Here is a 23,716-nt window from a genome sequence, read left to right as displayed (position 1 = left end):
ATTAGATAACTTTAGAATACTGTTTGCTTAAAAAAACCAATAACTTTTGTCTTTAGTTTACAATTTTGGTCATTGGTAAAAGCTAAACTATTTAAAACAGCCAAACTCTTGTTTGATTTTAAAGTAACAGTTTCTTATTAACTAAAATGTACATAATTTAAGAATTTTCTTTTAGGTTTCTAAAAAAAACTTTGTTTATTTCTTCAACTTAATTTTGAAAATTTTCAGAAAGAACTAATTTAGTTTAAGAATACTTAAACCTGCATATTTTCCATTAAAGAAATTAAAAATGGCTGCATTAAATTAAACTATTAAATAATAATCTAAGCGTTTGCTAATAAAAATCCTAGCAAAACAAATTTATCGGACAATATAAGTTTGAAATGAAGAGGAATCTTGTAAAGTTTCACGATTCCAAATGGACTAGAAGTAACCTTTTTAATTCCGTAAATCTTTATAAGACAGTTTTTACCAGGCTAGCTAGCGTTAATATTGCGTTCAAGTATGTAGATTTAAATTATAGTTATATAAAACAGTTTTTAGTAAAATTTTAAATAAAAATAGATCACGCTTCTAAAACCTCTAAATAGGAACCTTGTAAAGTTTCAGGATTCCAAATGGACTAGAAAGTACCGTTTCAATTTCGTAAAGTTTTTTTTTTTGTACATTCAAATATCGCAATGTAAAATATCACCTAAACTTCCTATCTATAAACACTAGCAAATTGAATTAAATTAGCATTATATTTTTGTGAAAAGTTGATTAAACTTTTACATGGCTATACATTTTGTTCATATAAAATTTAATTTTTTTACATAGATATCTTGAAACATGTCTCTACATCAGGGTGCTTATAAAAACGCTGTTTTTTGAATTTTCTGCTGGAATTTTTTTTACCTGACAAATACAACAAAAGCACCCTCTGCAAAATTTTAGCTAATTTAATAAGTTTTATAAAGGCTTTTTTAGTTTTTGAAAACAACCTCATGTATGGGACGCATAAAATTCTATTTTAAAATTTTCAGCTGGGAATAAAGCCAGTTAGCATAAAAACACATTGTGCTCAATTTAGGAAGATTTAAATAAATTTTTATTCAGGCAATTTTTGATTTTATGTAAATTTATTCAATTTTGTAAATTTTCTTGAGTTTTCAGATTTTCTATCAAAAATCAAGAAATGACACCACGAAATTTTCTTTAAATTATTTTGAATACTGCACAATTTGTTTTAATAGTAATAGTTTAAGTAAACTGATTTTTAGCATACATGAAACTAACAATTTAATTCAATCTGAAAATTCTATTGATACAAAGTTTAATAACTTAATAGGAAAAATTAAAGAAATAACTTACAAAAATGTTTAAAATAGAAAATTATCTAAAGCTAAACTAAAATTGAAATATCAAAACCTTGGATAACCAAAGCGATATTGAAATCCATAAAACAAAAAAATAGATTACACAAAAGTATCTGCAAAAATAATTTTAATAATCCAATTAAAGTTCAAGAATACAAAAAATACAGAAACAAACTTACAAAAACTAAAACAATATCAAAAAAGGCATACTATGAAAACATGCTTAAAATCTCTAAAAAAATACATCCAAAATTTGGAGAATAATAAATAGTATAACCAATAGGAAAAAACAAGAAAACCAATTTCCACACCAGCTAGATATAAATGAAAATTCTTACACCAAACCAGTTGAAATAGTTTATAAATTAAATACACATTTTACAAATATTGGCTTACAGACCTGTACAAAAATAAGGGATACTCTGAACTCAGCTAATAAAAAAAATGTTAGTAACAGTTTCTTTTGGTTAGATGTAATAGAATTAGAAATATTTAACATTATAAAAAACTTAGACTCAAACTAGGCCAATGGTCATGATAATATATCAGTTAAAATTCTTAAAAAAATTGACAGTTCTATCTCTAAAGTTTTAAGTGAATATATGAAGTTCATTAATCAAGCATATTATGAAAGTAAATATCCAAATAGTTTCAAATTAGCGAAAGTAATTCCAATATTTAAATCAGGATCAAAAAATTTACTAGGCAACTTTAGACCTATCTCAATTTTATCTAACTTAAACAAAACAATTGAAAAAGTAATATACAATCGTTTATATAGTCTTTTTACTAAAAACAATATTTTAAACAATTCACTATTTGGTTTTCGAGAGAATCATTCTACTACTATGGCTTTGTCTGAATTTTTAGAAAGTGTTCTGAACAGGTTTAATAAGGGAGAAGTAGTATGTGCTGTGTTACTTGATTTAAGTAAAGCATTTGGTAGTTTTGATAGAAGGATTTTGCTAACAAACTAGAATGTTATGGTGTAAGAGGGAAGATGCAATCGTTAATTAAATCTTAGTTGACTGAAAGGGAACAGTAAGTTAAATTATGTGGGTATGAATCAACACGTGAAAAAATTGATGAGGAATTCCACAAGGCTCAGTCTTAGGACCTCTTTTATTTCTCATACACATAAATGACTTACAAAACAATACAAACTTAAAAGTAATAAATTTTGCAGACAATACCTTACTGTATAAAACATTTAATAAAAACATATATTTACAAAACAATGACAACCTTAATTTTGAACTTCAAAAAGTCTCAAATTGGCTTGAAGCAAATAGACTTAAATTAAATATAGGTAAAACTAAAAGCATTCTATTTCATACACTTAAAACAACTTTTTGGAAAAGTATAAGATTTTGTGTCAAAATAGGTAAAACAATAGTAAAAATGGTATAAAGTTATAAGTACTTAGGAGTAATAATAGATAATAACTTAAGTTAGGCGGAACATATTGAAATGGTAAAAGGTAAATTATTAAGGGCAATTGGTGTTATTTATAAAACAACATACTTTTTAAATGAAAAACCTATATCCTTAATTTTTATTTCACTTTTTATGAGCTATATAAGGTATGGTCTGTTATGCTGGGGCAGAACTAATGAAAGAAAAAATAATGAAATCAATGTACTCTTAGATAAAGCACTCAGTAATTCACTATAAAAAGGTGCTTTCACTATAAAAAGTACAACGAGAGTGTAAGAAATTTGAAAGAGACAAAAAAAATATTAAACTTCGAAAATTTTTTAAATATGAGTTGGGAGTTTTTATGTTCAAGTTTTTAAATAATGTTTTACCGGTAAATTTACGAGCATAAAGTTATTGTTATAGGGAAATTTATTAATTTTTCAAAAAACATAAAACTTTAATGTCAATTATTTTCCTTATCTTAAAAGCTATCTAAAAAATTTTTTTTTTATTATAGAGAACGCACCTTTGCCTTTAATTTTAAAAAAAATTATTTAATTTGGGGTTGGAATTATTTCATGGGGTCCCTCCAAAAATAAAGGTTTTTTTTCGTTTTTTTTCATCAAATGGTATTAGAACCAAAAATAAATATTTTTTTTTAATTTTTTTTTTGATTTCCCTTAGTTTGCATGTTATTAAAACTCGTAAATAGTTATTTTATAAATAATGTTAATATCTTTTACGATTTGGCCCAAAATCAAAATGTAGTATATTACACTATCATTTGCCTTGGCCATTTCCTAGATAAAAAATTGATAAAAGGAAAAAAAAAGTTATTAAGAATGTGAATATACAACAAATTTAATTAAATTATTTTATTTTAATTTAGTTTAAAAAGATCCTAGTAAAGTAACTTCACTGGAATATAAATAAACACAAATTGTACAGTAATCTTCCTCTATTGTACCAACATATGTTTCTGTGTGTTTATTTTATACTTTTTATTTAGTTTAAGCAAAATTTTTTTTATGGATACAGCTTTATTTTATTTTTTTTTAATATTGTAGCTTTATTTTAATCATTTTTTATTTTTTCAATGTTATAGCTTTATTTTACTGTTACTTATTTTTTAATAAATTAAAACAAGTTGGTAGTACAGTCAAAATTCTTAAACACACATAAAAAAAAGAAAAAACTTCAACTATTTTTATTTTTTCTCTTTTTTTAAATTATATAAAAGGTTAACTTATTTGCAAAATTCAGTATGAATTTTAAAATTAAAACTTCAGATAAAAACTTAACCTTTTAACGTAAAGTTGGATATATAGTTTATGTATATATAATGTTAGATATATGTGTGTATAAAAATTCTTTAAAATTTTAGGATTTTTATTTATTTTCTTATTATTATTTATTTTTTTTAGAAAAATGTTTAATGTTGTAAAGTTTAATTTTTACATAGAGCTTTTCATTTTAGAATTTTAAATTTTTCTTCCTTTTCATTTTTAGCTCATTATAATTTGATTAAGTTTGGGCAACTGGATGACCGAGAGGTAGTTTTGCTATCAAGGTCATTTAACAAAAAAAATTTTGAGCAAATTTTTTTTCGTTTTTGTTCAATAAATTAACAAACGTACACTAAAAGTTTTTAAATGCTATACTTTGTTTAGTTTCGTTCATAGGGACAAAATGGACTTTGCTAAGTTAATACAAAAAAGTTAGTTTCAACCACTAGGTAGAGCAGAGAGCAAAATATTTTTCTTTTTGCTGCCAAATTAGCCATGAACAAAAACCAAACTTTGCTTTTGTTTTTTTATGAATGGTAAGTGCTGAACACTTCATCCTGTATTTTTTGTTTCACCCCTAATTGCACAGCACTGCCTACCAGTTCACAGTTTTTGTCAAAGCAAGCTTGTTACTCGGTTTTTTCACCATTTTAGTTTGAAATAGTGTATATGAATATAAATTGTCACTTTATTTATTACAATCTTTTTTAAGTTTATTAATTAAAAAAAAATAATTTAAACTAATTAAAAAGTTTAAATTATAGACTAAGTTAGTATTTGAAACTGATTAAAAAAAAAAAATCACTCATTTAGACAACTATTAAAAAACTTACAGTTAAGGTCAAATGAGTACAATATTATGTAACATTATGCAATTTTTGCATGAAGATGCATGCTAAACATAATATTATTAGCTGTCAACTTTATTTTCTCCTAATAATACAATTTTTCATCCCAAAATATTGGCATTAAAAGAACTTGTATTTGGGATGTTATTATGATGGATTTTGATCAAAACACTTGAAAATTAATTTTTTGTGTAATACACATAAAATTATAACTTCCAAAAAATTTACAAGTAATTTTTGTACTTCCTTAAGTTTAGACTTGTAACTTTAGTAAAGTTATTATTTAGTTTTAATATGTGAATTAATTATAAATTCAACCACAATTTAAAGTTTAAAATCAATCATATTTTAAAAGCATCAAGTTTCAAATAGTTTTTTATTATAGTAATTTTATTTCCATTTGTAACATAGTTTTAATCTAGTTTTAATTTTGTTTTAAAACACAATGTAGTTTGAGTATAATTTTGTGGGCACATTTTAAAAGTTTTTAAACTTAGTTTTTATTTTTAGTCACAATATTGTCAATTTAACATAGATATTACACAATTAATATGTTTAATATTTTTAAGAAACAAGGAATCTTGAAGGCTTTTACATTATAACACCTTTTTTGACTTAAGTTATAATTTTTTATTTAAGTTTACTCACTAATAACACAATACTAATAAAATCTTACTTGGAAAAAAAAATCCTTTAATTATAATGTTCCTTATAATTATTAAACCCTAGTCTGCTATTGTACTTGATTAAAAACAGAATTAAGAAGATTGTTATTAAGTTGTGTAAGCAGACAGAATTTGTATATTCATTATCCTTGTTTAGTTAATTAGTGCTCTTATGTTATGTTTAATTATATTTATTTAGAATCTTAATTGCTTTTTTGTTTTGTGTTTTGCTTGATTGACTAATTTTGATGCTATTATAATTTTAATTTTTTCTTAACTTTTAAACAATTGTAACACACTGATGAAAATTTGTTAAAATATATTTGTGTTTAGTAAAAACCTTGTTTGTTTTTTTTAAATTATTACATTTAAAAAGTAATACAGATAATTGTGATTTTTCTGTTTATTTTATTTAAGGGTTCACAAAGTAAATGAAAAAGTTTTAGTATAAAATTTATATAAAACTAAGAAAGGCAGTGAAGTGTTTCTGCATAATTTCAAACATATGAATTCTGTGCATACTGTTTTGTCTCATAAGCTTATAAGTTTAGGCTCACAGTTTTAAACTCTTAACAATAAAACTGAAGTTCTTGTATGATACTAGGTGAAAAAATGTAAATCAGGGGTCCTACAAGGGAAAATATTTCCCAATATTTTGACAAAATAGTTTGTGCATGGTTAATTTATAATACAAAGTTTATTATGGTTTTTTAAAATAGATAAAGTTATCCCTTAAGTTTGTAAACTACTCATTTAAGCAAATTATTTTCTACTTAAGACAATTAAAATCAATAGTGCTTTTGATAGAGTCTTTTGTATTCCCAAATTTAGTTTTAAAGTTATAAGTTTAAGTATACATCAAGTTTATGAAATCTATTGAAGTATATGAACATATATATATATATATATTTTTCAACTAAGTAATAATTATTATACAACATATTTTTTAGTTTAATGAGTCATTTTTATTCACAGATAAAAGCTACTTTCAACAATTAAATATAATTATTAAAAACCAATTAATACTGTTGTATACTGCCTATTAAGCTTATATATACTTTCTCCAGATTTTATTGAAAAGTATGACTAGCAACCACTCACCCTTGTACCACTACAATGAACATTACGACAGAACGGCGGAGGCGCAGAAGGATGTGCAGAACTTGGTGGGCAGCAAGATAAGCGGCATCACCAAGATCGGAAACGGGGCGTACGGAACTGTTTTCAAGGGAACCGAAAGCAGTTGTGGGGAGTTAGTTGGTTTTATTGGTAAAAATTATTCAAAGTAAAAAATTAAACTTAAAACAGTTTGCACTATTTTTACTAGATACTTTAAAAAGTTTGACTAGGTTAAAGTATACTTTTTTAATAGTGTAAAAGTAATTTTTTTATCTATATAAGTGTACATGTGGCATTGATGTTGTTAATGAAAAAATAACTTAAAAAAACTACTAAAAATATGTTGTTGAAACATATAATTGTTTTCTGTCTTAGTGTTTCAATTTGTAATGTACATTAAATTTATTGCCTAATAAAATCATTTAAACTATCATTATAACTTAAAAAATTAATTTGTTTGTTTTGTGTGTTTAGTGTTCTTGGCATAATTCTTAGGAATAAAAAGGATATATATCATTCAGAAGCATTGTATAAACTTATTTTTAAATGTTGTAATGTTATTTATGTAGTGTGACCACACACTTAGGCCACTCAGGCTTGTTTAAAGTTGTCATAACAAAATTAGTGTTTTTATAGCAATTGAAACATAACAGAAAAAATAAACATTTCAAACATTAAAATATGTAAACTATGTTCATATATAATTTTGTAATGACTTTTTACTAAAAAATGAAAAAGAATAATAATTTAAAACTATGCTAATATAATGATGGTAACATAATACCTTTTTTTTTTGAATACACACATAAATTTAATATCAGATATCAACAAGTAATAAATAGTGTTTTCTATCAAATAGAAGCAACTTTATTTAAACGTTTACTAAGGAAATTATATTGGTATAAAACTAATTATTTTTATTTTTAATACTTAAAACTATGAATTTATATTGCTTGTAAAAGTTCAATGTAATGTACAGTTTGTTAAACTATTGAATATGTAATAACTTATTTTTTTATAAAGCTTAATTCTACTATATTAAATTATTTTTTATAAAATTAAAATTTTTAATGATATATATACATAACAATTAAAATTTAATAGTAAAAAGTAAGTATGGTAAATATTTGATGTTAATGTAACATAAACTTGTTGTTTTTAAAACTTATGTTTTACTTGGTTAGGCTTTCATTGTAGTTTTTGTATGTAAAATCAATTGAGCTAAAAAGATAACAGAAAAATGCTTTGATATTTTAGTCACTAAAAAAGCAAAATATATTTTACAAAAATTTTAGATATTTGTTTTTATCATTAAACATTTAGAACAAGTAAATATTTTTCATGTAATTAAGAAATAATTTAAAATATCTGGTGTTCATTTAATATTATTGAAAAAATTATAAAAATATTGTTTCTTAATTTATAATAATTGTAAATTAAGCTGTTTATGAGTTTTAAATGATTAAAAAAAATAAGTATTCAAATTCACAATGTTTTTTTAGTAACAAAGACTTACAGTTTATCATGAACAGTGAATATAAGACTTTTTTTTTATAAAAAATCAACACCTTCATATTATTAGTGTTTTCATTGCTAAAAATACTACATTTTGTTAAAAAAAACACCATAATTACTTGTTGTTTGTTAAAATTAGTTGCATCAATAACTTAATTGGTAATTTAAAAGCAATTACTTAATTTTTAGTATTTAAATAACCAAATAGTTAGACATTTTGGTGGGCACAAACAAAGTTAACAAAAATATGCAAAAAAAACAATTTCTTATAATTTTGAATATATTAGTAAAATAAAGTTCTATTTTGAGGCTATTTTAATCATAAGTTTAATTTGTGTTTTTACATTAAAGCCATAGGAGGCCTTTAAAAACTGGCTTTCAGTTCAATTTTAAAGCTTTCACATAAAAGCTAACATTTATTAAAGTCTTTAAGTTTATATTTTGTATCAGTCTATTTTTTACACTATGTTTTAAACACTATATGTATATCGAATATACAATACTATAAATAATAATATAGTTAAAGCAGACACTCAAATTTTTTTTAGTCATATTGAGAAAAAAAGTAAATTGTTATAATATAAGCATGAAATATTAAAAAAAACAAACAAGGCTTGTATAGAGCTAAAACATACCCTGATACAGTAAACTATTTGCAACCTTAATTCAAGTTAAAATATTGAACAGTTTTAAAATTATATTACCTGCTACATCTAATATTTATAAATTGCTTATTATTTATAATTAATTAAATTTAAGTAAATTCAGCAAAGTACAGTTAAGACCAATTTAAAGTTAAAAGTTTTTCTGATATAAATTTCAGCTTTCGAACAAACTACTTCAAATTGAGTAACATATTTACCAGAACAAATCCAAAATAAGTTAAACCTTTTAATCACAATGTCAAATTGTAATAAATATTTTGAAGAATTGTTTTATTCAATACTTTTTGTAATTAGCTTATATTCAGACTCTTTTATGCATTGTTAACTACTTGAAATGTTACATAAAATGCTGTATCTTATATGCCAGGGAAAAATTTACAATGTAAATACTTAAACTTTTGTACACATAGTTTAATCTTAATGTAGTTTTAAAATTGGATAGTGGTCAAGTTACATGATTAAAAAAAAAAATTAAACAAAGTAGTTATTTGGTCATATATTATGCTGAACACGAATTATAAAACCTATTTTAATTATATTTAAATAGTTTTGATAATATCAAATTTTTTTTATAAGAAGTGTGAATAAAGGTCTCATATTTGATTTGTCAAAATTGTTTTGATCAAGCATTTCTTATGAATGGCTGTTAAACAAAGTTAAACTCAACTTTTGTAAATAAACCTTTAAAACAAGTTTAAAACACCATAACTTTACAAAACAAAACGATGTTTGTTGCTTGACGAATTCTATGCTTTTTCAGACAAAATTTGACCTATCAAATGTTTATATTGCGTTTTAATTCTTTTTGAAGTGCTTGTAACGTTTATTTTTTCTTGGCCGTGAGTCAAATTTTTGTGATATTTAACCTTTGTGATACAATTCAAATACATATTAGTATGTGGGTATTGCTGGTTTATTTGCAAATTTTGAGTAATGTACTATTTATGAATTGATTGCATAAGCGGCCTGGTTAAAACAACTGCTTAACGTTAAACTTTTCAATGCCACGTTATGAATGAGTGTATTGATCATGTTTTCAAATTAAGCAGTGCATTTTAAACCAATTAAACATGCAAAAGTTAAGGTTGTGTGTAATGAATTAGTTTATTTTGACTTTATTTCAAGTTAAATTTGTACATAGATACTTTGCTTAAGTCAGCCCACCCTGAAGTTATTTTGAACATGAAAATATTTTTAAAAAGCTAACAAGATTATGATTAAATATTTAAAGTATATTCCAAAATGACAAATCCATTTAAGGCATCAAGAAGTTTTTCAAGTTTCCTGCTTTTATTTTATTTTTGGCTCAGTTTAATACTACTTAAGATATTGAATTTTTAGTACTTGATTTTCAAGTATTTTACATTTTACAGCTATGAGTTGTGTAAATTCAAGCCTTTGCTTAACAAGTAAATGGTTTAAAAAGTAAATAAAGAAAAAAGGCTATTTAAGCAAACAAAAAAGCATAAACTTTCACTAATAAATCAAATATGTGTTTTAATTTCCAATTAGTTCGTAGTTTTCATTGAAAAACCTTTTGTATTCATATTTGCTTTCAGTAAACAACTAATAAGATTTCCCTGTGTATGTTCGTGGGAAAGTAAATGTATTTCAAGCTGAGAATTTTAAGCATTTTACTTTCCATTTACTAATTCATATTTGCCACTCAAGTTTCATAACTTGCCCATAAGTGTTGGGTTTTGTTTTAACATCTACTTATTGCTTTTATTTCCTAAATATTTTTATTATTCATTGGATTGTGCTTTTGTTTTACAAAAAACTAGCTGATGCAGCTTTTTTATGAGGCAATGGTACTTTTGTTTAATTTCTAAATATTATTCAGTAAACACTGTTAATGAGACTGTTGAAACTTTATTTTTTGTTCTGCTTGTTGTAAAACAATAGGCTAGTTTGATGTAATTAAACTGAATAAACAGTGCTTTATTTTCTATCTCAGAATGATTACTTGTAAGAAAGAAAAATGTTCTCATATGTATTTTATTTTTATACTCTTAATTTAAAAAATTTCTAGTAAAAATTAATGTTTTTTCTGTAATATGATTTTACATTTGTAAATTAAACTTAATTAGTGTAAAAAGAAAACTTTAACATGTTAGAACATCTTTTAATTTACAACCTTAATTTAATGTCACCATGCAATAATTAAGTTCCCCAGAGACAAAAGTTAATAAAAATCTCAGAATCAAGCTGAGTTTACACAATAAAACACTTTCAGTCTTCGTATGTTGAATGCTTGATTAAAGTTGAAAGACAAAAGTAAAATGATAACTTCCTAGATTTACACAAAAACTGCTATCAAAACAATTCTGTCTATACAAACATTAAAATAATTGCTTTTGGTTTTAATAAGTTATTTGATTGTGTTGAATAATAATTTAAGGCCTTTTGTAATGAAAGCTTATTTGTTCAATGACAAAAACTTCTGATAAGTATGACATAGTGTTATATCGAGTAATTTCTTCATTTTCATCCACTGAAAACGTCATACTTAAGCTTACATAAAAGTTATTAATAACTTTTAAATGTTGACAAGTGCACACAAAAGTATAAATACACAAAGTCAATAAAGTGTGAAAACAACCTCACAAAGAGTATAACTTCTATGTTGAACTCAACACAAAGAAGATGATACAAAAAATAGAAAGTTTAAAAAAAAAATAATACAATTTTTAACCTCAGTTTTTTTAAATGATCAAAGACAAAATTTCATATGTTAATTATACAACAGTTTACACGAAAAATAACAATTTATCAAAATCAAAAAAGCCATAAAATATCAAACAAGCAAAATTTATTTAGAATTATTTTTTGAATTATTGTTAAAATTTTAATTGAAAAATTGATCATAAAATTTACTACACAAAAAATTAACCAACTTACATAAAATCATTTATAGCTATGATATATTAAGCACACAAAAAAAAAAAGGAAATAAGGTAAACTAAAAAATTTATTTAAAACTATTTTTTAGATTATTGTTAAAAAGTTTACCTAAAATGTATCAGAAAACAACACCACTTATGGAAACACAACTTACATCCAAAAGTTATTAATAACTAATAAAATATTAAGCACACACGAAAATATTCTAGTTAAAAAACCACGCAACATTTCAAACATCAAATATTTGAAAGCCTTCTTCTTCTACTTATATGAAGCGAGAATGTTTGCATTACACAGCGCACAGAGCTCGCTGAGAAAACAACCCCTGCTCGTATGTACCTTCTCGTAGTGTGTTTGCCTTGAGAGAGGAGCATCCTGTGTTCAAACTTTGATATCAACATCCGCTGCAGTTCTAAGTAGCTAAGCTGTTTGGTTTTGTTCGGTAAATTCTCACTGTGTGCTAATTAGCTTTGAGATTATATCAAAGAAAAAAGTTGCTGAGCTGTAAAAAGCTCAAGAGCTTATTTGGTCATGTGAAATTTAAACGTTTTATTAAATCTATATTTTATTACATACATTTACTTTTTCCAATATAACCTACCACAAGAAAAATATATCACAAAAATTTCGCTTTGATCACGAGTTTGGAAAAAAAAATTCAAAAATGCGATACATCAGCCAATTTCACTTATAACACAAAAAATGCTGTGTGGCCGGGTTTTTGTGTAAGTAACAAAACGTGTACGTCCAACACGAAATAAGCTTTAAAATAAAATCAAGAGATAAGTTGCCTTGATAATTTCTTTATGCTTTGTCAGTGCAGTGCGCGCTGCTTAAGTTAGATAAATGACTAATCTGCTCGAATAGAGCGTTTAGAAAAAGTTAATTTCATCATGCTATGATCTGGCTAATTTATTTTGTACCGACGATTAGCGGTTTTTAAAACTTGGTTGTGGGCAGTTTAAGTTTTTCGATATTTATTAACTTGTGAAAAATATTTTGTTTGCTTTCAACTCAAGTTCATGTTTTACATTCTCACGCCCAAACGTTAACATTTTAAAATCAAATAAAACCTTTAAACAAATACTTGAAAAAACGAACCGAGTGAAAATGTGTAATGAGTAACGGTATTTTGTAAATATATCACTGTTTTATTTTGATACATCTTATAAGCAGAACCCGGGTCAGAAGTCGTAAGTTAAATCTGTAGACACGCTAAATATTTACACCTCAACACGGTTGAAACTTGCAGCAGACGTTTATAATCCACCGACGCGAAGTATTTGAAGCGTATTTCGCTTGCTAGCTCGCTTGTTCGCATGCGTTGTCGGACTTCCAGGAAAAAGTTTTTGTGCTTCTATTGTGTGCGCGTAGGCGTTTATGTAGAGAATTATTTACATTCGCAAACATTGCACGCAACTCTGTATACTTTTTGCTTTAATTTTTATAAACTTTCTTGTGTGTGTGGAGTTATCATTTACCTTTTGTCTAGAGGATTTATTGGCTTCCTTTTGTGCAGGTCGAAACCGTCGATTAGATTATGACTCAACTAAATTAAGAAATTATATCATCCTAAACAAGGAAGTAATTCGGGTATCTCTTTTGCTGAACAAAGTGCTTGATTGAACACTATTTTAAAGCTTTAGTGAGTAAAATTATGACTGCAAACTTAAGCCAAATAAAATTCAGATATTTTAAATAGAATAATGTATTTTAATTTTAAAGAATAAGTGTATATAGATCAAGTATTTAAAAACGTTTAAACGGTTATGTCTGATTTAAGTAGTTTTTTAACTATTTCCTTTCTTATTTACAAAAAACTAGTTATTATAATTGAGCTCATTTAACAAATAAATTGTATATTTCTTTAAGTAAATATGATATTTAGCTAGTTATCAAACAATAATCTTACTGTTAAATCAACAAATTCAAGTACTATAAGCTTAAACTTCTAACTAGCAGCATTTTAAACTACATGCATTGAAAGTTGGCACTGCTTGGTACAGCGCATGTGTATTAGTGCTGAAAAATTTAAAATTTACTGTAAATAATGAAACTATAACTTGTACACGTATACACGAATATGGTGCAATGCTAAATAGAAAACTTCGATAAATTCTTACCACACAAATTTAATTATTTTAAAGCCAGAAAATAAAAAAATGCTGTTAGACTGTTTTGATTAAACTTTATTAATTTGTTTATTACCTGTCATCTAAAATAAAAATGTAACCCAAAAAATTAATGTTTAATCCCCAATACCAAAGTATTCATGCTTAGTTCAACAGCATAATTTTAGCAACATTTATAACTAGCTTATATAAAAGAAAATACAGTTAATTATATTTTTTAACCATATGCTGAAAATATGATCTTAAATGATACTTGTAGTCATAAAAATTTGAACTAAATATTCTAGTTTGTTCATGTTTATTTTAACGTTTCAATAGCACAATTTTAACAACATTCATAACTAGTAGCATGTTTATTTTAGCTTGTATACAAAAGCTTTTTTTAAGTATTAAGTGTCAGCTTATATATATATATATTTTTGAATTGTATTAATGTTTATTTATTCAATATTTAATACAGCACAGTTGCACTGAAGCATTTGAACAACGTCTCAACCGCTCAAAATGGAATCTCACTGGCCATCATGAGGGAAATATTCCTGCTGAAAAGACTGGCTCACTTCGATCACGAGAACGTCATGAGGTGAGCTATGACGTAATAAAACGTTTTCCGGAACCCATGAGTTGTAGATCAGATAAAAAATTTGAAGCTTCAAGTGATAAGTTGATGGGGAATTACGTGTAAGATCATGTGGGAATTACATATATTTTGACATTTAATGACTTTATGGTCTACCAAACAAAAATTTTGTTTTAATTAAATGTTAAGTGGGGAGGGGAAAATTAGTTTTGTGGTGGAATACGTTTTCAAAACCTAATAATTATGCTAGAGATCTAATTTTTACTAAATTCAGTACTTGTTTCGTAACTTAATTTTTTTAAAGCTTACGTACACTAAGTCTGTAAATATATGGCAATGTTAAGGCTAAAAATTTGAATTTAAATACAATATTTAAATACAAGGCGTTTCAAAATGACATATTACGGAACACTGTATAAAGTATGTGGGAGGGACAAAATAATTGATGTGTACTTTTCTGGTAATATTTCCCTGTGACCTTTCAACAAAAGACGTATTTAGATGTGTGTTCAGTTAAACTTTGCGTGAAAATATAAGTTGTTTTAAGCTTTGCATGGTTCTGCTCTTGCCTACAAGTTTAATTACGTGAATAAGAACTATAAATGTCTGCGAGATCGATCAAAATTTTAAATTACGACATTTTTAAGTTTTATTTCTATTTTTGATCTTCTTAGTCTTTTATTTACGTTGTTTCTTTTAAAGTTTTCTTAAACCTTAAAAAAGTTTATGTGTGAAAATATTAAATAGGTAAGTATGTTACGTCTACAAAATATCAATTTAATTTTGAGACAACAAGTTCTTATGAAATATGAATTTTTGTTTTATTATTTAGATTAAAGTTTTATTTAACAGATTCTGTGTTGAAAACAAGTTTAATTGTTTAATTTCATAACTTCAAAGGTGCTAAAATGTCTGGAAAACTGATTAATCTATTCTAGGTAAAATGCAAAAGTCATGTAATACAAATTACGACAAAATAACCTTTTTTTCTTAAAACCGGTAGCTTTTAATCAAAGGAATTCAGCACTTGATAATTTTGTTGAAAGTTGATAAATTTAATTAAACTCCTTGAAAATCACTTGAATAAATGTCAGTTTACATCAATGTTAAAACCAGTGATGTCACAATTATCTTCAAATTCAAGTTGTTTTGAAACAGCAAACTTTTCACTTCGCTTTATTGCTTTATTATGCATTTAATCAGTAACATATTAATTAGTTTATTTGAAATATATTCAGTATAAAAAGTTTCATTATTGTTAAGAAAAAATGGTTCATAATTTACTTTTTATCAAAAAGTTATCTTACCTTTATTTTACCAAATTTTTGAATTTAAAATTATATTTAAAATTAAGCCATGCAACAACTTATTTATGACGTCACAACAGGTTACGAGACGTGATATGGGGGGACAACTGCATGGTGATGGTATTCCCCTTTCTCGAATTCGATCTTTCAACTTACATGGATCAGCACAGGCCCCACGGCATTGGTGCAAGAAGAATTAGGGTATTTATTTGTTTATAAATTATTTATATAAATAGTTTTTAAATAAATAAAAATGTAACTATTAGATTTAGGTGAATATTTATAGTTACTCTTTGGTTTAGTTACTTTAAGTTTTAAACATCACTTAATTTAAAAACTGCTAATCTAAGTTTTTTATTTGTAAGCTTGTTTATATTGGCATTTGATGCGTTAAAAATAAAAAAAGTTTATAGTTATTTAACGGACTGACAATAAATGTAATGTTTAAATGACAAAATGTGCTTGTGTAATTGAATTATTTATATCAGTTTAAAAAAATACCTTTGCCCTTTACAAAAATAGGCCGTTTATCTTGATGATTTATAACTTAAGAATTTGAAAATGTGCAATTTTGCAATTTTACAACTTATGATTGGTGAGAGCAAAGCCATAAGTTTTTATATTCATTTAACGAAAAATCCACTGAAAGTTATACACCAGACCACCTAATGTTTCAATTGTGAATTGCAGTAACACCCACATATTTACTTTTATTCAAACATTTTTAAAATTTTTTGAGCTTGGAAAGCTTCAAGGCGTTCGAACATATAAGAAGTGAATTTTTCTGTTTCGTAATTATACGAGCCAATAAACCATAAAATACATCGGGCTTAAGCACCATGAAAGTTTATACACAGAAAAATCATATGTACAAATAAAAAACCATCAACTAAATGTCAAGCCATTGTTTTTGCTAGTAGGCTAAAAATAAACAAGTTTTAGTGGAACAGTTTTAGTGAATAGTAGTTTTAAGCAGCATGATGAGTAATCCATTATTACAAGGATATTTTCTCAAACGAAATAAAACAATGAGGGTTCCACTGGCAAGTTTAAATCACAATGACTTATGACTCACCGACTCTGTTTACGTTTGAAAAGCCTTTCAACGTGCCATCAACTCTTTTAACTTTTCCCCTGATTTTATCTGCGGTTTTTGTTTACAACTCTTCTCTGTTTGGAATCGTGATTTTTTTGACTTTTTCGAAATTCTTTCCTGTTGAGTGGATAGAGCGATTCTTTTTGTAAATTTTCAAACTCCCTTGAAAGCTTACTTGTTGAGTTTTAAAGAGACTTGTTGAGATTAGAGTGTTTTAAGAGTTCGCATCCTAATCACACATGAAGTTTTTAAGTGCTAGTAAAAAGTTTTTTATTACTTTGTAAGTTTTTGTCAGAATTTGTTATGAGTTGTATCGAAAATATTTTTGTTTTCCATTAGCAATAAAACAAGTTGTTGTTAAATTTAAAAACACTTAGTTGTTTAAAATACTAAACTTACTTAATGTTTAAAAACTAATTAATTCAATTTTTTAAAGATTGTTGATAGCATCTAATTGAACCTTTTTTGATTACTTTATATTTCTCAATAGTTTCAATTAAAAACATTAAACAATATGTCTATCATCAACTGAAAGTACAAAGAGAATATTTTTAAGTTTATTCCATAATTAGCTACAATTAAGCTGCAAAGCTTAACTTAAAATCCAATTAAATAAAAAATAATCAGATTTACCAACCATAAAACTTTTAGAAACTGATAATGTATTGTACATATATTGTGAAGTAATAGATCGGTTATAATGAGATATAAATTCAAAATTTACGAAATAAGTCAAGTTTTAAGTTGGTTGTTTATAATATTGTTGATTTATTATATCAACTGTGGTTTTCAATAATTTAATAATTGTGAACTAAAAAAAAATTATTTAATAATAAGTATGAATTAATTTAAAATACTTGATTTTATTATTACATTGTAAAACAGAATAAGGTGCTAAATTTACACATAGTAACTAAATGTAGAAATAAATTCACAAGTTTTTATGAATAACATAATACTAAAGCTGGCTTATTAATTTAATAACAAAAACTAAAATATATAATACAATAAAATATAACAATATAGGAATTACTTGGGTTGGACTTCTTGCATATTAAATATAAATAATTAAATATTAATCAGGAATTATTGAAACAAATGTTGTTTGGGTTGGGTTTGTTGCATATCAAGTATAAATAAATACATATTAATCAGAAATTATTGAAACAAATGTTGCTCGGGTTGGATTTCTTGCACATTAAATATAAATAATTAAATATTAATCAGGAATTATTGAAACAAATGTTGCTCGGGTTGGATTTCTTGCACATTAAATAAAAATAATTAAATATTAATCAGGAATTATTGAAACGAATGTTGCTCGGGTTGGATTTCTTGCACATTAAATATAAATAATTAAATATTAATCAGGAATTATTGAAACAAATGTTGCTCGGGTTGGATTTCTTGCACATTAAATATAAATAATTAAATATTAATCAGGAATTATTGAAACAAATGTTGCTCGGGTTGGATTTCTTGCACATTAAATATAAATAATTAAATATTAATCAGGAATTATTGAAACAAATGTTGCTCGGGTTGGATTTCTTGCACATTAGATATAAATAATTAAATATTAATCAGGAATTATTGAAACAAATGTTGCTCGGGTTGGATTTCTTGCATATTAAATATAAATAATTAAATATTAATCAGGAATTATTGAAACAAATGTTGCTCGGGTTGGATTTCTTGCACATTAAATATAAATAATTAAATATTAATCAGGAATTATTGAAACAAATGTTGCTCGGGTTGGATTTCTTGCACATGCACAAAGTGGTTCATCGCGATATCAAACCGCAGAACATACTGGTCAGTAAGAACCACAAGGTTAAGATTGCTGATTTCGGATTATCGAGGATCGTCACTTCTACCAATGTCCTCACACCAGTGGTTTGTTGTTTGTATATATATGTTGAAATATAATAAAAAATTGATAAAATTTTTCTAATGAGATTATATCAACTTAAATTTTACTAAAACATTGAAAACAGTTTCTACAAAGTTGATTGTATAATTGGTACTAGTTAGAAATCTTAATTTTAGTTTATAATAAGTTAAAGAAAAGTACAAATTTTCTCCTCAACTATGATACTTTATATTAATTTAGAAACTTCTAAATTTTAACAAGGAGAAACATAGTATTGTAATAAACTTCTGGTTGATTGAATTAGATTGGTTAAATGAAATTTTCTCTTTTATAAAAAAAATAGTTATAAACTGTAATTGTTTGTTTATTAATATAACAAAAGTAAAATTAATTTAACACAACAAGAAATATTAAACACATACTAAGATTATATTAAAATAAAGTTAGATGTTTAAAATAGTTTCTTGAAGATGATTATTTTAACAAACGTAATATTTTTACTTTGTACTTACTATCAGCTATATTATGAATATTACTGAACAACTTTGATTTAACCTTTTTTAATTTTTAAAGTTTACTAAATTTTAGATATACCTATAGTCAGAAGTATTTAATTTCATATACTAATTATATAATTATACTTGAAAAGAAAAAGGTATTAAACTAAAAGAGTTTATATATTTAATGCTTGTTTAGTTTAATATAATATGGTAATTATAATTTTTTAAGCCGTTTTTGATTTAAGCTTTTACCATTTAGCAGTGAAATAAACAATATGAAAATATAATTAATAAAATGAAACAGACAATTATTTTGATGTTTACTTATTTCCTATTAAAATAAAGTAATTTCAAGTAATAATTTATTTAACAAAGGATGTGTGCTAATAACACGTAAACAACATTTTCCTTCCTACGCTCTTATCTTTGTTTGTATCCACAACTATGGTGTTTATAACATAAATAATATACCACTAATTACTTGTTTGTGCAAGTTTATTGCTTTTCTTAGAGTAGTTTTACAAGTAAACAATAAATTTTTTTTAAAGCGTCACATTTAGTTTTTGAACATGGAAAAATGAAATAAAACTTTTAGATAAGCTTACATTTAATATTTTTAGAAACACTAGAAATAGTTTGATAAATATTAATTTTTGATTTTGAAAACTAACGCTAACTATTTTATATATCCAAGAAATAACCAGCTAAACAGTTTTTTTACTAACAAATTATTTTAGTTAAGTATTGGTTATGTAAAGCACAAATTTAAACGCAACATTCCAATTCCATATAGAACATCAAAAAGCTTTCAAATTCTCATGGCAGTTTTTATATAACTAGTTTAAATGTTACGAGCCAGTTTTCTGTAAATTATCCTGGCTTTAGCTTCTATTCAACTCATGAAATGTTCATTATTCCATAGTCAATGCCTTACAATACTCTTTAAGCTTTTTTTTTAAACAAATTAAAATTTTCACCCAGATACTTGAGCTTAAGTAAATAAAGGATACATTGCCACATGTATTATATATAAACTGTGAAATTTACACGAATATAAATGTGTGTTAACACTATTTGTGCATATATATATATATGTAGGTCGATATGTAATTTCTTGAGCTTTTTAAACAAATTTAATTTTTCACCCACAAATAAAATCTAAAGTATATAAAAAAGACATAGTTTCGTATCGAATGCAATATTTTATTCAAATAACTATTCTGGTGATACAATTAAATAGTATTTTATTTAAATGTAAAAGTTAGTACTATTTTTTTAAAGTGTAAACAGATGAGTATTTAAAAAAAAAATTTTAGTTGATTGTAGTTTAATAATATGTTTTTTTTTTTACTAAAGTGTTTTTAACGTTAGTAATATTCTTTATACTTCATTTTCAGGTAGTAAATGTGAGGTAAAACAAATTTTATATATTTTGAGGTTGTAATATTTAATTAGTATTTTAACTGGTAACAGTCGGTTATATTTTTTTAAATATTATAGGTAGTAAAAATGTGGTTTTGTAAGATTTTGGTACTATTTTAAAATTTGTAATAAAAAGTAGCAACGATTTTCAAATACTTTCATAGGTTGTAGCAGTATGTATGGTAATGTTATTTTTTTCTTAATTGTATTTTTTTGAATATGAAATATATTGTCATAGGTAGTAACAGTGTGGTACAGGGGTCCTGAGGTGTTACTTGAGCAGGAATACGACTCAAAAGTTGATATTTGGAGTATTGGCTGCATCATGGCTGAAATGTACAGACTTGAGTTAGTTTTGTTATGATGTGATTTATTTGAATTTAGTAAATGTTTTTAAGATAATTCAATGGACTTTTTAAATTTGTAAATTTAACATAAGATGGTTACTAGCAAAAAGTCTTAAGTACATACTGATAAAATAATGAACTGTACTAACGTTGTATTTTTCTATAAATGAAATCTCTACTTTAAATTTTGAACCTATTCATAGTTTAATATCCATGTATAAACAGTTGCGTAAAAATAGCTTTTTATCATATTTAGAGTATTAAGACTCATACTTAAATTATTCACCTACTATGCTTAATTCTATTCTACTATGCTTAATTGACAGTCAAAAGCCATCTATTCATAATAAAAGAACCATCTATTTTTTTGAGTTTGTTAAATAAAATAAATGATTGATGCATTTGTAGGAGTTAAGTTAAAAGGATTATTTTTTATCAGAAATATGAAAAGTTTTTATCAAATAATTACAGTCAATAGCTAACGTGTGGTTTTTTTTTTAAATACTTTGTTTAACCACAGTATGGGTGGTAATTTCCAGAATAAGAAGATTATTAATTTTATTTTATTTTAATTATTTGTAGGTCAAAAGGTTATTATGTATAAACAGAGAAAAATTAAGATTATCCTTAAAACTCTATAAATTTCAAAATTATAACATTAAAACTGAACTTAAAACGTAATTAAAGTATATTTAGTTCTGAAATACACTTAAGTTGAATATTTAGAATTTGTTGAGGTAGAACTTTAACTTTGCAGTTAGGTGTGTTAATTGTTGTGCAAATTACTCCCTAAATAATTGGATTTAAATTCATACAAGTTAAACTCACCTTTTCAGTTAACATTTTGTAAAATTAAAAATAATTTATGCCTTATAAAATTATGAAAAATTGTTTCTATATTAGTTGTAAAAATGTAAATTTAATAAATTTCAGGCCCCTTTTTCAAATCCATGGAAACAGTGATGCCAACCAGCTGAGAGCCATTTTCTCGTAAGTTTTAAATATTTTTATTTAATATAAATTTTTGATATTTTAATTATTTAAGTAAATTAAGTAATGGTTCCTCACGCTCATATGTGGGAAAAATAAAAGTGTAAACAGATATTTTGAATTATTTGAGGTATATAAGATGTTATGAAACCTGCGAAACTAAAAATTCCAAATTTTCTCTATTCAGCCAAAGATTATAATACCAAAGTCTATTTTTGTGTTAAAATTTTTTATAGATCATAAGTTTTTAACGCAATACAGCCTAAATACAAGGAAAAAGTTTTTATAAAAAATGCTAGACGGGCGAAAATAATTGTCATAAACTATCTCTAAGTTCAGTTTAGTTATTTTCCTTATTTTTTATACACTACTTAAACTTTAAAACTTCAACTTTAATGCTTAACACCAATTTTTAGTTGTATAAAATATATAAAAATAGAGAATTAAGATCACAGTTAATGCATGGTGTCAAAAATATTAGAGTCTTCTGCATTTGCTTTTGTTTCCAGTTTGCAACTTTTTCTTATGTCTTTAAAGCTTCAACTAATTACATAATTTTCTAAATCAACATTTCTTCAACAATTATGCGCCAACAATTCCATATGGGTGGCAAATAATCAGCTACCAACAATTTAGCACCAACAATTAGCAGTAGTTTGTCGAGTGGTGTCTATTCAGCACAATCCACTAACAGCACAAGTAGATGCGCTAACAGCAGAACAAACACAAGGGTTGAATAAACCAGCTTAATTTGCCTCCCCCAAAGAACCGATCTCGCGACACAATAGACAAAAAGAAGCTAATTGCGTCGCTAATTACCTCCAACGCCAGCGTCCAATATAATCTAGCGCGATAATTGCCTCTGAAGCAGAAGTTTTTCCCACACTGAAACATATGTTTTCCGTTGAAATTTCCACACACGTTCGAGTGCTTTCGATTAGTTTGAACTTTATTGTATCAGCAGGGGATGATACGTTGATATTGTTGTGTAGCGGCTGTAATTAATTTGCAGGTTTTGCGGAAACCTTTTGATTGCATTTTCGAGTGCCCCCATCACACACAGATTAAAGGGATAAAAAATATTTTGTCGCTTTTCAAACTTTTATTGGAATTTCGGCTTTTTTATTAAACGAGTTCATTAAATGTAATTTCATTGTTTGATGTTTTTAAGCACCGTATGATCCATTGTCTAACAAATTGGCTGAAGTTATTAATTTAAATCGTTTTTTAATGATGATTGGATTATGTAAGTAATGAAATAAATGCTTATATTAGCAAAAATCTACAGATGTTAATTTTTACAATTGTTTATGAATTTTATTAATGCCTTTTTTGTTTAAATAAGTTTCTTCTATATAAGCTTTCTCAAAAGCTAAAAACTTTTAGAATAAATGTATAAAATTTTAACTATGATTAAAGTAGATAGTAATGTTTACAAATAAATTGAGCAAAAAACAATATCTTCCTACTAATATTTTTGAGAAATTTTTCCACTTAGGTTTCTTCATGTTTGTAACAAACCTGTCAGCTAAAAAAGTTCAATTTTTTTATCCAGCTATGAATAAATACTATCTGATAATAAATTAATTAAAACTAAATCTTTGATGTATTAGAATTACTAGTTTTAATCATTAAAAACTATACAAATGGATAATATTTTACAAAAAAAGCTTAAGAGAGGACATGA

The 23,716-nt window shown here is 25.2% G+C and overlaps 1 protein-coding gene across 1 annotated transcript in view; it reads left to right on the top strand.

Moving 5' to 3' along the window:
• The first annotated feature begins 6,649 nt into the window (after positions 1-6,649).
• LOC145838342 (cyclin-dependent kinase 4-like) overlaps positions 6,650-23,716 on the top strand; it is a 29,798-nt gene continuing 12,731 nt past the window's right edge. Inside the window, exons 1-6 of the mRNA XM_082945916.1 lie at positions 6,650-6,828; positions 14,372-14,494; positions 15,879-15,999; positions 18,626-18,793; positions 20,931-21,040; positions 21,973-22,029. Of these exons, the coding sequence (XP_082802042.1) occupies positions 6,659-6,828; positions 14,372-14,494; positions 15,879-15,999; positions 18,626-18,793; positions 20,931-21,040; positions 21,973-22,029 (749 nt within the window). The 5' untranslated portion in view covers positions 6,650-6,658. The remainder of the gene's footprint in view (positions 6,829-14,371; positions 14,495-15,878; positions 16,000-18,625; positions 18,794-20,930; positions 21,041-21,972; positions 22,030-23,716) is intronic.

The sequence above is a fragment of the Thalia democratica genome, chromosome 6, assembly GCF_965202585.1.
Source record: "Thalia democratica chromosome 6, ktThaDemo2.hap1.1, whole genome shotgun sequence".
NCBI lineage: Eukaryota > Metazoa > Chordata > Thaliacea > Salpida > Salpidae > Thalia > Thalia democratica.
This window is presented reverse-complemented; position numbering and strand designations above follow the sequence as displayed.